We start from the raw sequence: 13,288 nt of genomic DNA, 5'->3' as shown, positions 1-13,288 counted from the left end.
AGATACAATTAAAAACTCTTTAGCGTGAGCCTAGTACAGGTCTGGGCCTCGTTCCCAGAGAGGAGTACTTTGGTCAGTTAACGTACCTCTTTCCAGACCCTCTTCTATATCTTTGTACGTGTTTTTATGTACCCTGAGAAACTTAGGGTCCCATTTTATATGTAATATTTAAAGAAATTACTAAACATTACTAGATCATACCTGAATTATTTTAAAACCACTTGCTTTTTTTCAATCAGTGGTGTGCTTTAGAAATGTATGTCAGTGCAGATGTAGTTACTTGATCCTTTTAAACTCCTACATAATACTCTATAATATGAAGGTAACTATAATGCATTTATTCATTCTGCTGTTAGATTTCTGTTGTTTCCCACCTCACTATCAGGAACAGTGCTGTAGGGACACCTGGGTGGCTCAGCTGGTTGAGTGTCCCACTTCAACTCAGGTCACTGTCTCATGGTTCGTGAGTTCAAGCCCCACATCAGGCTCTATGCTGACAACTCAGAGCCTGGAGCCTGCTGCAGATTCTATGTCTTCCTCTCTCTCTGCCTCTGCCCTGCTCATGATCTCTCACTCTCGCTCTCTTCCAAAAAACAAACATTGAAAAAAACTAAAAGAGTGCTATAGTGAGCATCCTTGTATATGCCTCCTAGTCTGAATTACCCACCACCTGGGATAATTAAAGGGATAATAATGTTTCCTGGGTTTTGCCATTTTTGGTTCGCTGTTGTTTTGTTGTCACGGTTTTGTAATGACTGTCACGTATAACACGGCATAATTGTGTGTCACAGAGTGAACCAGCTACTACATCAGGTTGTGTTTGACTTGCTCCCCAGGCTCCGGAAAGTGTGGCAGAGGAGGAAGTGTGCAGTCAAGAATGGGATCCTGACCATCTCACACGCCACAGTAAGTGCGTCTTGTAATTTACTCTGTTGTGCTTGTGAGGCCTTTTGGCCATGGGGACCAGGAAGCTGGGACATGATGGACCCAGCAAGGGGTGCGTAACGTCCGCATTAGGGTCAGACGCTGTGGGATGTCCTTTCAGGGGAGCACTGGTCTCATCTTGTCCTGTGGTCCCTGTCTCGTTCTCCTGCCCCTCTAGCGCTTCTGTGCTGGTTCCCTCAATATTCATTTATTTCATAATCTTATCTTCAGGGAAATCTTACTGGTGGTTCTGAGAAACCTAGTTTTCTGAATTATAAAGATGACAGAGGGTGTTCTTTGCATGAAATAACTAGGAAATGAAATAACATGTGGACAATATCCTTAGTCTTTTTGTTTGTTATTATTTAAATTACTCGGAAAGTCCATCATTATGGGAAAGGGCTAAAGTGTATATAAATAAACCTGAAATCATAAGATTGCCTCCGTGGTGACTCCCCTTTCTTTAGGAATAACAGCAATTCAGTGGAAAGTAGAAAGTAACTAAGCTATTAACACTTATATTCTGTTTTCTCTTCAGATCATTGTCAGTTGTATATACATACTTACAGTTGATACTTACAGTCTAGCTAGAATTTTTGTTTGGTATCACCCATTTTCAACGGGAAGTCTCGTATCAGCAAATTCAGTCTTAGTGGTAGTCAGGACATGCACCATAAAATAAGTAGTTACTGTTTTGTCCTTTTAAAACTCGCAAGAAATGGCTGCTTATGCTTAAAGACACAAAGATTATAACGGAAAATATTTCGGGTGGGACTGGAAGCCTCACAGGAGAGCAAGAGTCTTTACGGAGGGGCGTGCACTAAAGCTAGCAATCCCAGCTCGGAGAAGCTCGGCGACATTTCAGTTTCCTGTGCCAAGTGATGTCTTCGGGTTTATGATAAGCAGTTAATTGCTAGCAGGATAGTAAAAATGAGGGATGAGCAATTTCTTACATTGGCAAATTTTCATCATTCACACTTGAGATCCGATTTTCCTCTGTTGAGCAAGAAGTACCACTTAATAAGCACTTCTTCCTGCCAGACACGTCATAAGATTTCTTCCACTCACTCCCTTCTACAGCCCATGTAGTGGCCTGCCCTCCGTCTTTGCAGATGAAGGAACTAAAGCACAGGGAAGCACAGTGAGTTGGATCATAGCGGCAGGCACTGCTGCCGGCACGGCCCGTCCGCTCTGCCTCTCTTCTGCAGAACCCATCACCCGCTGGACTCTTGCCCCCGGGGACACCTAGCAGGGCCCGTTCATCTCTCTTCAGCCCCACCCCCTCCGCAGACCCTGGTACGCAGAAGGTAGTCCGTGTACACCTGCGGCCAAATCCTTCCTGCTGGTAGATTCCATACGTCTTAACAGTTATTGGCCTTTGTGGAACGTAAGCAGTTACATTACCTGCATCCTTTGTCCCTCGCAGAACTCTCAGGGTGACTCCTCAGAGGCCCTCAGCCTCCCTCAGTCCAGCTGAGATTTTTGAACTATCCTGCCAGTTGTGACAGGCTGTCCATCTGATGCCGGAAATCCTACAGGTGAATTTAGGTCAGTTAGTTGTCATCACTGAAGCTGTGTAACAATTACTCGTTTCTTTGGCAAGATTTCATGAAGCTTTCCTCTACCCCAGGTGCTGGAATAGGCATCAGATGAGATAACTTTGACCTGCTCATATTTGATTCCATGCAGTTACGTTATGAAACAGTGCTGACGGTCACGAGAATGTTAGGTACCACTAAGTACGCACTATGACAGGTTGTAGAAAGCGCTCTGCGGGTGTTACCGTGTGTGATTACTGCCACAGCCCACCAGATAGATGCTGTTATTAAGAGAGTTGGGTCACGAGCCTATCTCACACCTGGCGAACGCTGGGATTTCAGTTTTGAAACCTCTTATATTTGGCGTTTGTTGGCCACACAGGGGCCCTCTCTGCTCATCACGTTGGCGATTAAAATACTTGGGGAACTACATGTTGGAAGAATTCCAGTCACATGATCCAAGATCAGAAATACTGATGGGAGTAGATAACACTTATTGAGTATTCTCCGTGGCTTGGGCATCCATTGTTCTGAGCGCATTACGAGAACGTATTTTACATAGCTTTTGTTACTGCTGTTTGATAGACCACGAAACAGTCTCCATTCCAGGCCTGGGTTTCTCTGTGAAAGTGAAGATTGCTACCATCTGACTTTCCAGAAGCATTTGTATCCCCACCACCACAACCACCACCACCACCACCATCACCACCACCATCACCATATGGCAGCTAGCATTTTTAAATACCATTCAGTAGGCATTCACCAGCACCTGAATGCATTGTAACATTTAATTCTCACAGCGTAAGTTATGGATGAGGTCACCTTCACTGTTCAGGTGGGGGACCTGGGGCTCGGAAAAGTTGGCGTACAGGCCACCTGGCTCACAGGTGGCACAGCCAGAAAACCAGGAAAGGCAGGAACTCTGCTCACACACCCTCACACCTCACAACGGGAGCTCCCCTCACCTGCAACCCCAGGTCCTCCCCAGCATGGGACCCCAGGCTGGGCCATCCAGACCTTAACGCCTGCAGACGCTGGAGCCCTATGTCCGGGGAGGTGTGTGATCGCAGCTCTGCGCGGTGAGCTTGGAGCCTGAGGTTGGAGCTGCGTGGATGGGATTGTGCCTGCTGTCCGCTCAGCTTTCCCGAGCCAGGTTCGTGGCTAATGATCATCTGATTTTATGAGCTGAGGTGGGTCCGAGTGATGGGACTCTGAGTTGGACCAAATATGTGAGCAGAAACAAAAGCCAGAGGAGGCCCCAGGAGGCTCCTCTACCCCCAGAGAATGTCTTTCAGGTGAAATATACTACAGTGAAAGTTTCTGACCTTTTGACTTTATGTGGATCAGTTTTTAGTTGGGGATTTGCGACATGTACCCTCTCTCTGCTCTTCTCTTCCCGTAGCCTCGTCTGGCTGTCTGACAGCCTCAAAAAGCCTTTTGACAAGTTCTATCATGACCTTATCATGTCGCACCTGCCGGGCTTTCTTAAGAGCCTGCTGTGGGAGGCAGTGCAGTGAGGGGAAGCCGTGGAGTTGACGGAGTGAATCTGAGCACCGCTCACTGGTAGTCTCATGACCTCTGACAGCTAAAAATAAAAAATCCATTCTCTTCCACCCTCGCTTTTCTTGTTCCTCCCAAACACATGGCTGTGGGCAAGCCAGCTGTGACCGTGCTTTCGTAAGGCTCCGCTCAACAACGGATACCGTATCAGCCACGTTGTTTAGTGGCCGTGAGCACTGAGGCCTCTGTCAGATTTGAGTCATGTACTGCGTGACCTTAGAAGAGTACTCCCCTCCTAACAATTACAGTGAAGGTGAAACACAGGAACGTGCTCGGTGTGGGCATCCGGTTAGCAGGAGTCGTTGCTCTCTGCGTCACCTCGTAAGGTGTCCTGGCCATGCTGTGTGTCAGCGGGCAGGCTCTCCTCAAGCGCTGGGGGTTGTGGGTCCACCTCTCCTGCACCCAGGGCAGCCGGGGGGGTGGGGGGGCGCGGGGAGCGGGGAGGAGTGGGTTCCTCCACCTCCCTTCAGATTCCCTCCCGCCATCCGTGTTACTCCGTTGCCCGCTTTCCACTGGCTTTGGGCCACACGTTTCTGCTGCCAGTTACATCACTCAGTCCCATCCCTGCTCCCACAGAAAGGCCGCTTTTCCTGACTTTGCAAACACGGTTGATGACTTACAATCCGGGCTGAAAATGAAGGCCAGCAGTTTCCTTGGGGAAACCTGGGGATTGAGTCATCTCTGGAAAAGTGGACAAAAGAACCTTTGTTGTGAGAAAACGTAGAGGCTTTGTTTTGGGACCTCTGAGCACTTGGGAAGTCCTCCCGCCTGAAGGGCCCCAGTCGGTGCCACATACCAGAGTGACCCGGCAGAGGTCGAGTATGCATTTGGATTGATGAGCCATGGACTGTTGGATTGACCATTCGAGAATGATCCGCTCTGGGGGCCAGTCGTCTCTCTAGTTTACTATTTAGGGGGAAGCGCATTTCTCCGGGTGCCCGCAGAGGAGGCAGCTCCTGCGGGAGCTCATCTGCAAATTCATTGCTTTTCATGTGTCTGTCCAAAGGCATACTTTTTTAAAAATTTACTACTCAAAGTAATACATCCCTATGGGAATCACATTCCCTGACACTCGCTGAATTTGTTATGGTAATGATAGTGGCTTCCATTTATGGGCCAAGTAGTATGTTTTGAGCAAGGCATAAAATGCTTTTATTTCAAAATACCAATCCTAAGAAATCTATCGCAAACATTTCCGTCAGCCTCAAAGCCTAAGGATAAAGAAGTTTATATCCAACCACTGAACTATTATACATAAACTTCTGAATCTTTGAATTGTTTCCTTGTCCCTCTTTAAGTATTTTAGCATATAATTTAAAAATTTATCAAAGACTATATAAGAATTAGAATTGGAGTATTGCTTTATTGTAAGAATCCTAAAAACTTAATTGCAGAAGTGTAACAAGTTTGGCTTCTCAGAAATCCTTACTTGGTGGACTTACTAACCTCAGTGTCCCATACAGTTCAGATCGTGGGTTGAAACAAGACAGGTGACTACCCTTTATCGATCACTTAGAGCATGCCAGGCCCACCCTCCAGCATGGATGCCACCGTCTGTGCTTTTCACTGGTCTGGAAAGTTCTTGGGAGGTGGAAACTATGTCTTACTTTGGATTTCCCAGTACCTGGCACACGGCCTGACATACAGTTAGTGTTCAGTGAATACTTTTGGGTGAAACTGCATTTGATAGAAGAAGGAACAAAGGCTTAGGAGAACTCAGTCCCAAGCCTAGGAGTGTGCCGTTTGTAAGCATCTGGACCAGTTTTCAAGCCCTGGAGACTCTGCTCTTCCGACCACTGAAATCAGCCTTTCCTCAGATGCCAACTTGTTGTCAGGCCTTTGATAGTGTCTTGAGACATATAGTTCTTTTGGAGAAAGAAACCCCTCATCGAACCGTCATAGGGTCTTAGAGTAGACCAGTCCAGCATTCATGGAAGGAGGAAATGGGGAGCCCTGATCATAAAAGATATTACAAAGCGTTCGTGAATTTGTCTGGATCCGAAGACTGATTACCTTTAAATCTCAATTTTTCAAACACCCGCAGATGCTCTAATGAGTAACACCCTAACAAGTCATTAAGTTTATAGTCACTTTTTGCCTCCATCGGCCACACTAAAAGTATTTTCATAAAATATCACACAGATAGATGTTCACTGAGAAGGTTTGGTGTTTTACTCAAAGAGCCTGAGAAACCAGTGGGACTGGACCGGGCAGAGCCTCTTTAGAAGATGCTCGGTGGGCGGAGCTTTTTAGAAGGGGTGGGGGTCGGGAGCACAACCTCTGAGGCCCCCTGCACTTAAATGCCCTTCCAGTGATTTACGGGACTATGGCGTGTGGCTTTTGTTAGGGCGCCTAACCTTACTCCTCAGCTGTGAAATACGGTAATAACAAGATGTGTCTTCCAGTGTTGACAGAATTCAAAGAGCAGATAGATGCATTTAAAGCTTTGTGGAGTGTGGATCACACTAGCCGTTTCACCAACTTAGCGGTTACTGTCATCATCTTGGGGAGCTGAGGTGGGTCACAGCGTTGGGTCCTGGAGCTAGCCTGCCTGGGTTTGAATTCCAAGGGTCGGGAGAACCAGAGAGGAAAAAGCAGGAAACGTTGTCACTCACGCTCCAAATGTCCCAAGGGCTTGCCTTGACAAGGAAACTGTGTGGTAAATGGGAAATGCTCTGGGAAAGAATTTGTTCAAATCTCAGCTTTGCTTTTTCCTTTCTATAAAACATTGGTCAGTTTTTATATGAGCCCCCGTTTCCTCATCTGTAAAATGGGTACAGTAGCAGGACCTAGCTATTAGGGTCATGGCAAGAATTAAATAATACAAAAGTCCCTGGCAGTGTAGGTGCCCAATGAATGAATACTATTACTTCGCCCCAGTTAAACCAAAATACTTAACAAAAAGCAGTAGTGTTAATGTGCTAAAATTTTAGAGATCGGATCTCTCTGCAGCGTAGGTGTTCAGTGTATACCTAATATCTTGCCAGGGGTTATTGTGGTTATTCATGCATGCAAATATATGTGTCCCTTTAGGGCAGAGTAGGTGTCTAAATAAGTATTTAATTGAGCAACAAGTTTGCAATGACTGTGATGATCACAGCAGCTCCGTTACCAAGCGTTAGCATAGAAAGTGAAGAGAGCCTTATTGTCTTACCTCTTGTCCCACAGCAGCCTCAGCCTGGCTGGGTCAGGCTTACCCCCCAAGTAGTTGCTGATATTCAGTTCTGGTCTGTGAAGCAGAGCAATTCAGCAGGGTGATGGAGGGAAGTAAGTTCATTTCTGGATACGGGCAGCCGTTTGCCGCTAGCAGAGAAATGCGCCCGCGCCAACACTTCGCACTTCCCGCGGAAACGTCTCACCGCGGTGCACACCACGCTAAAGACAGATGGTGGTGTTTGTTTTCTTCCAGGAGATGCAGAAACGTTACTCGGAATGGACTCATTCCCTTTCTGCTTACGTTTCTGACAGTTTTCCTAGCTGAGCAGCCGTGTTCCACTTTGAGTGGCAGCGCGTTCTGTCGCAGGGAGAATGTCTTCCTCACTTCTGCTCATGGAACGTGTCCAGAGCTTCCCTAGTGGGAACGTTTCCAAAAGTGAAAAACTCCAGGGTGGGCTTGCCGTGTGCACCTGTGTACAAAATGAACACATCTGTGTAAACTGTTAATTGGGGGGGAAACAGTTTGCAAAACAGTATCTACAGCTTGAACCAACCTGTGATTTTTTTTACGAACAGACACACCTCTCGCTCTCACTGACACACACGCGTTTTGTTAAAGTCAGCGTATTAACAACGACTGTCTGGGTATGACCGTGAGATTCACAGGTGACGCTCAGTTTCCTCTTTGCGCTGTGTCCCCTAGTGTTTCTTCAGTTTATATCATTCTTGTCATTTTTTTTAAACATTTGTTTATTTTTGAGAGACAGACACACAGCATGAGTGGGGGAAGGGCAGAGAGAGAGGGAGACATAGAATCTGAAGCAGCTCCAGGCTCTGAGCTGTCAGCACAGAGCCTGATGCGGGGCTCGAACTCATGGACCATGAGATTATGACCGGAGCTGAAGTCGGATCCCTAACCGACTGAGCCGCCCAGGTGCCCCAGTTTACATCATTCTTATAATGAAAAGTAAAATCTGCAGCAGGACAAGCCTCAGAGTCTCAGGGAACAGAGCCATAAAGCCTCCAGTGTTCACACACGTCAGAACTGTTGTTTGGAACAGAAGCATTTGAGCAGCATTTGAAAGGCACTGCTCAGCCCCAGACCCCGCAGGGACGGTGCGTCCTTCCGTCCACTCACCATCCAGACGCCTGGACTGAGTGAGCACTCGTAGCCAGTGGAGGTAACTTTCAGGGTAATTAAAGGCTCTCTTTTTAGCTGTATCTTGAGTCCCCAGCCCTTAGGACCACAGCCCCCATCATTGCTCCTCGAGTTTACCTTCTCAGCGTCCTCCTCAGCCACACCCCCAAATACAGACGCAAGTGCTCGATGCTGGAGTGACTCGCTTCCATAGACCATCCGAGCCACTGAGACGGGAATGTGAGTCCCTTAGCGCCACATGCAGTTCTTCCTCCACCTCCCCATGGGCATCGCCTCTGCCCTGGCCTCCTCTTAACCCTCAGTGCCTGCACCTGCTCCTCCTCACCCCTCCCCCCGCCTTGTTCAGACCCCTCCCCGGGTCCTCGCCAGGGTGGAGGCTGCCTCTGTGGAGCTCAGCTTCCCGCTCAGCAACCCCCCCAGGCACCCTGCACATTCTAGATCCCTGCCTCCATTTCCCGTAGTTGCTTGATGGTGCAGACCGAGCGCTCTCAGGTGTGTTTGAGATGGTGCAGGGGCTTAATACCTGTTTGGCCAAATAAAGAAGTGAACAGGTCTATCAAACAGGGTTCTGACCTTTCTCATCAGTCACCAAAGTAACTGAGGGAGAAACAAATGACCTGAGAAGATGCCGAAGTAGAAGCTAACCTCAGGCACCCTCGCTCTGTTTCTAGCCCCCCCTCTTCTCAGGAGACCTGCCATGTGCTGAGACTTCCCCCCGTTTCCGGAGAGATTCTGCATTTTTGGCTTTCCAGGCTTGGGCTGCAAGGTGGAACCGGGAGGAGGGGCCGGGCTCAGTCCGCTCAGAGTGGGGTTCAGCTCCAGGACCTGCCGCCTCCTCACTGGGGAGGGTTTAGGACATTAGTTAACGTTTCTGTGCCTCCGTCTGTCCATGTCACTTAGTATAAGAAACTAGTGAGTCCCCTCACAGGTGGTAGTACATGAGAGACTCTTTGTAAGGCAACTGGAATGCTTTCATTCGTTTCTTAAACATTTATTGAGTGCCTGCTGTATGCCAGACACGTTTTAGTGAACAGAATAGAAAAGCGTGTGCCCTGGGTGGGGAGAAAGAAGAAAATAAGGAGTAAAAGAGCCAGGAAGATGATAAAGTGGGTGTAAAGGGGATGGCGAGTCGCCGGAGGGCCATCAGGCCAGGAAAGCCGCCTCTGAGGAAGTGCTGACTTTGAGAGACCTGGAGGGAAGGAGAGAACCTGAGAGCTAGGAGGGCCCCAGGGTCTGTGCACCTGGGGAGAGAGGCCAGTGCCCCTGACCGCCCAGCAGAGGGAGCCGCAGGCACAGTGGCAGGAGCCTGTCCGCAGGAGCCTGGAGGTGGTATTGGAGTCCTTCAGAGAGCGGTGTTCGTTTTGAGTGGGCAGGAATCCTCATCCGTAAGGACTTGAGGAGTCCATGCTTTCTTTGCTCCATTTCTTTCCTTTCCTTAAACAGTATGAAAGCATTTCCTAAACTGTACACAGTGGTGTAGCCCAGGGCAAGTCATTTAGTCTTACTTTGATGTTGGTCTGCCAAAATGCCAGGAAGATTATACCTTCTTTAATCAATATACCTATAAATTAGTACAAATGTCAAGAAAGCACTTTGAAATTTTGGAAAGTTATACAATTGTGGGTTTCTGTTATTACCTTAGTGATTCCTGAGCCTTCCAAGGCCTTGGTCCGTGGGCTCTGGCTGAGCATACCAGTCTACTTTCTGGAATTTGTGGGCTCAGTACTGGCTCTGTTGACTGCTTCAGCAGTGAAAACTTGGGTTCTGTGCTCCCCAGGCTCACTTTTCGAGTACTAGGTCATTCATCAGATGTCTCACTGGCACTTAGGGGAAGAACGTTTTAGGTAGACAAGATGGACCTGTGTCAGATGACGTGCATGTTGATGTGACAAATGTCAGTCCAGTAGACTTGGCAGAATTCTAAGGGAATAAATACCACGCGCCAACATCGTTGGAGGTGTGGGCCAGCCGTGGAATGACCTGCGCTGTGTAAAACCCTTTTCATCAGGAGCTTTCTGGCAGGGACACTTGGAGGAGTCCCTGCTTGGAAATGAGGGGTGAATGGTGTGTTTAACTTTCTGGATCCAGGTAGTAGTTAATTTTTTTCTTTCTGAAAATGTTGTATTTGTTACCTGATTGTATCTGTTGGTCAGACTGTTCAGAAACACTGGAGTCACATAAATTTGGGGAGAGAAAACCATCTTGTTAATTCCCTGCTACATTCAAATGTGAATGGTGTCTTAAAAAGCCTTAAATTTGGGGGGCACCTCGGTGGCACAGTCAGTTCAGCATCTGACTCTTGATCTTGGCTCAGGCCATGATCTCACCGTTCGTGAGTTCGAGCCCCACACTGGGCTGTGTGCTAATGGCGTAGAGCCTGCTTGGTCTCTCCTTTTCTCTGCCCCTCCCCTGTGTATGGGCTTGCTCACTCTCTCAAAAATAAATAAACTTTTAATTTTTCCAAGAGATTTCTCAACGTTTGGATAAGAAACCTGAAACCTCTCATTATACATAATTATCTTAAGCTTGGGAAGTTCTCCCTTATGTCTGGCTCAGATCTTCTACAATTTGAGTACGTTTCTTCTTCGTCTGTACAAATAGAAAACAGCTGCCCAGTCTTCCCCCATAACAACCTTTCATGTTCTCGAAGACGGTTATTAAATCCCTCCCCAGCCTTCTTCCCTTGGGACTAAACAGTGCCTTGAACCAATCTTCAAAGTGCCCATTTTCCACTCCTTTAATCCTCTCCTGGTCTTTCCTAAGCTTTTCTCCATCCTTCTTTAAATGTGGATACCAAATTGGAGCCCAGTGTTCGGTGGAGAGTCTCATAGTGAATTGGAATCACTAGTGACCTGTTGGCTGTCACATGTGATCATCATTCATGCAGGAATCCAGCCATCTTTCCAACATGCAGAAGGAAAAGATGTAGGACCAACACTTCCCTCCCTCCGTGGCTGGGCTGGGCCTGGGTGTGGCCGCAGCTTCGGATTTTAGAGTCCGTTAGCAGCCCAGGCTCCAGGTGCTTTCTCAGAGACAACCCCCGCCCTCCCATCCTGGGTTTGGGGACCAGTCCCCGAGTCCAGGCACCCTTCCTCAGTGCGGCTTCCTCTTAGTCCTGCGAAGGCCTTCACTGCTGGTTTCCACGCCCGAGTCAGATGTACTTGTAGGGAACGTGAAGTCCCTTGGGGCCTGTCACTTACCCAGACAGCTTCCTTTGGAACAGATCTGTTAGGACAAGTGGCATTAATTTCTGTGTCTAAACTCCTTGAAATCACAGGGGACGCAGGATCTCAAAAATTGTTCAATGACCTCAGGAAGGGAGACAAATTAATTGTCCAGTGTCCAGTGGCAAGAATGAGAGATGTGTGTCACTGAAGTTGTCATAATTGTGTGCCATCCCTGTTGGTTGGGGCTTTGATTGGGTCACTGATGTGTGACCTTTACCTACCCTCTCCTGCTCTGTTTTACCCAAAACTCAAGTTCCTTGGGTATAAACGGTCCTGGCGTGGGGATTTTCAGAACCACAAGAATGGAAGCACGTAGACAGACTAGAGTCCGTCATTGACCTCACTCCATGGGCTTGTGTTGGAGCAGGGCCCTGCCTGGGCCCACAGACGTTTCCCTCCTCGGTTAGCTCCTACAGGAACCAGGCTTGCTGGCATCAGCCACTGGCCACCATGTGACCTTGGACGAATACAGGAGGACAAGAATGAGTTTTGACCAGGGTGGTGCTATAGCAAGGCTCCATGTAGGCAAAGCCTAAATTAGCGTCACTATCTAAATACAACAGGGTCTGAATGAATCGTGTGTGACCAAGAGATTTGCTGATAAGTGATATGAAATCCTTATTATATTTTCCCTCTCTCCAGATTTTGGGGCTCATTAAACAACGTCTTGTTAAACAGTGTCTAACAGGTCAATTGTCTTTGCACTTTTGAGAGAAGCACAACCAAAATGTATCGGTGCCTGAGACATCAGGTTTGGGATGATTGATTCCTGGGGGCATTTCGAGTCGCTACATTTCACAGTGGGATGCAGCTTTGAGAGTGCCGACTGTTGGTGCCTGGGTCCGTGTGCGTTCAGAAAGGTGCATTTCCTTCGAGCATGCCCGCTCTTCATCGAAAGCGAGGTGGATCGTCCTGGTTCCATTCTGATTAATCACCAGGATATTTATGTACGTTGCAAAGACGTTTGTTAGGCCACCTAAGACCTTTGTCCTTCCTTGACTAGATTCAGAATCCTAATGGGGTAAATAAGACTTCACCACATGCACCGTGAGAGACTGCCCGTCGGCCCCTCGGGGCACCGACCCTGCAGGCGAGACGATCGTGCAGCATGTAACTTCCTCCCTTTTTCTTCTAGTCTAACAGGCAACCCGCTAAGCTGAACCTCCTCACCTGCCAGGTGAAACCAAACGCTGAGGACAAGAAGTCTTTTGACCTGATATCACGTGAGTTCTTTTTCTCTCCAGGTCGGTGTCTGTGGCTTCCGACCCACACTCCATCTCCGGGCGTGCAAGCAGCCCTTTCCCGGGCAGGGCCCCTGGTGCCCCTACACGGGCACATTGCTTCATTTACACTGAGCGCTCCCGCAGTGGGGAAGGCATAACAGGGTCAGATATGACCCCCGTGGATTCGCGTTGAGTCCAGTTCTTGACCATGAGCCTGCAGCTTTATGCCCATGGAGAGATTTTTCTAAGTACATTCCTTTTTCTCTCCTAGATCTGCTGAGTCACAGTCTTTGCGGTGAAGCCCAGAGATAAATATTTTTTCACAAGTCCCAGGTGATTCGGATGTGTCCCTGTGGTTAAGACTTTCTGGCACAGGCGCACCTGGGTGCCCGGTTGGTTAAGTGTCCGACTCTTGATCTCAGCTCAGGTCATGATCTCAAAGTGCGGGGACTGAGCCCACATGGCACAGTGCGTGGACACGCTGACAGCACAGAGCCTGCT

The 13,288-nt window shown here is 48.1% G+C and overlaps 1 protein-coding gene across 4 annotated transcripts in view; it reads left to right on the top strand.

Annotated features, from left to right (window-relative positions):
* Positions 1-13,288, top strand: part of ASAP1 (ArfGAP with SH3 domain, ankyrin repeat and PH domain 1) — a 310,121-nt gene that overhangs the window by 246,981 nt on the left and 49,852 nt on the right. For 2 of the 4 annotated variants that reach the window (XM_029923855.1, XM_029923857.1), the window contains 2 exons: positions 792-906; positions 12,700-12,787. In XM_029923855.1, coding sequence (XP_029779715.1) covers positions 792-906; positions 12,700-12,787 — 203 coding nt within the window. The remainder of the gene's footprint in view (positions 1-791; positions 907-12,699; positions 12,788-13,288) is intronic. The other 2 variants (XM_029923859.1, XM_029923858.1) reach the window with 1 other exon arrangement.

This window comes from Suricata suricatta, chromosome 15 (genome assembly GCF_006229205.1).
Source record: "Suricata suricatta isolate VVHF042 chromosome 15, meerkat_22Aug2017_6uvM2_HiC, whole genome shotgun sequence".
Classification (NCBI taxonomy): Eukaryota; Metazoa; Chordata; class Mammalia; order Carnivora; family Herpestidae; genus Suricata; species Suricata suricatta.
This window is presented reverse-complemented; position numbering and strand designations above follow the sequence as displayed.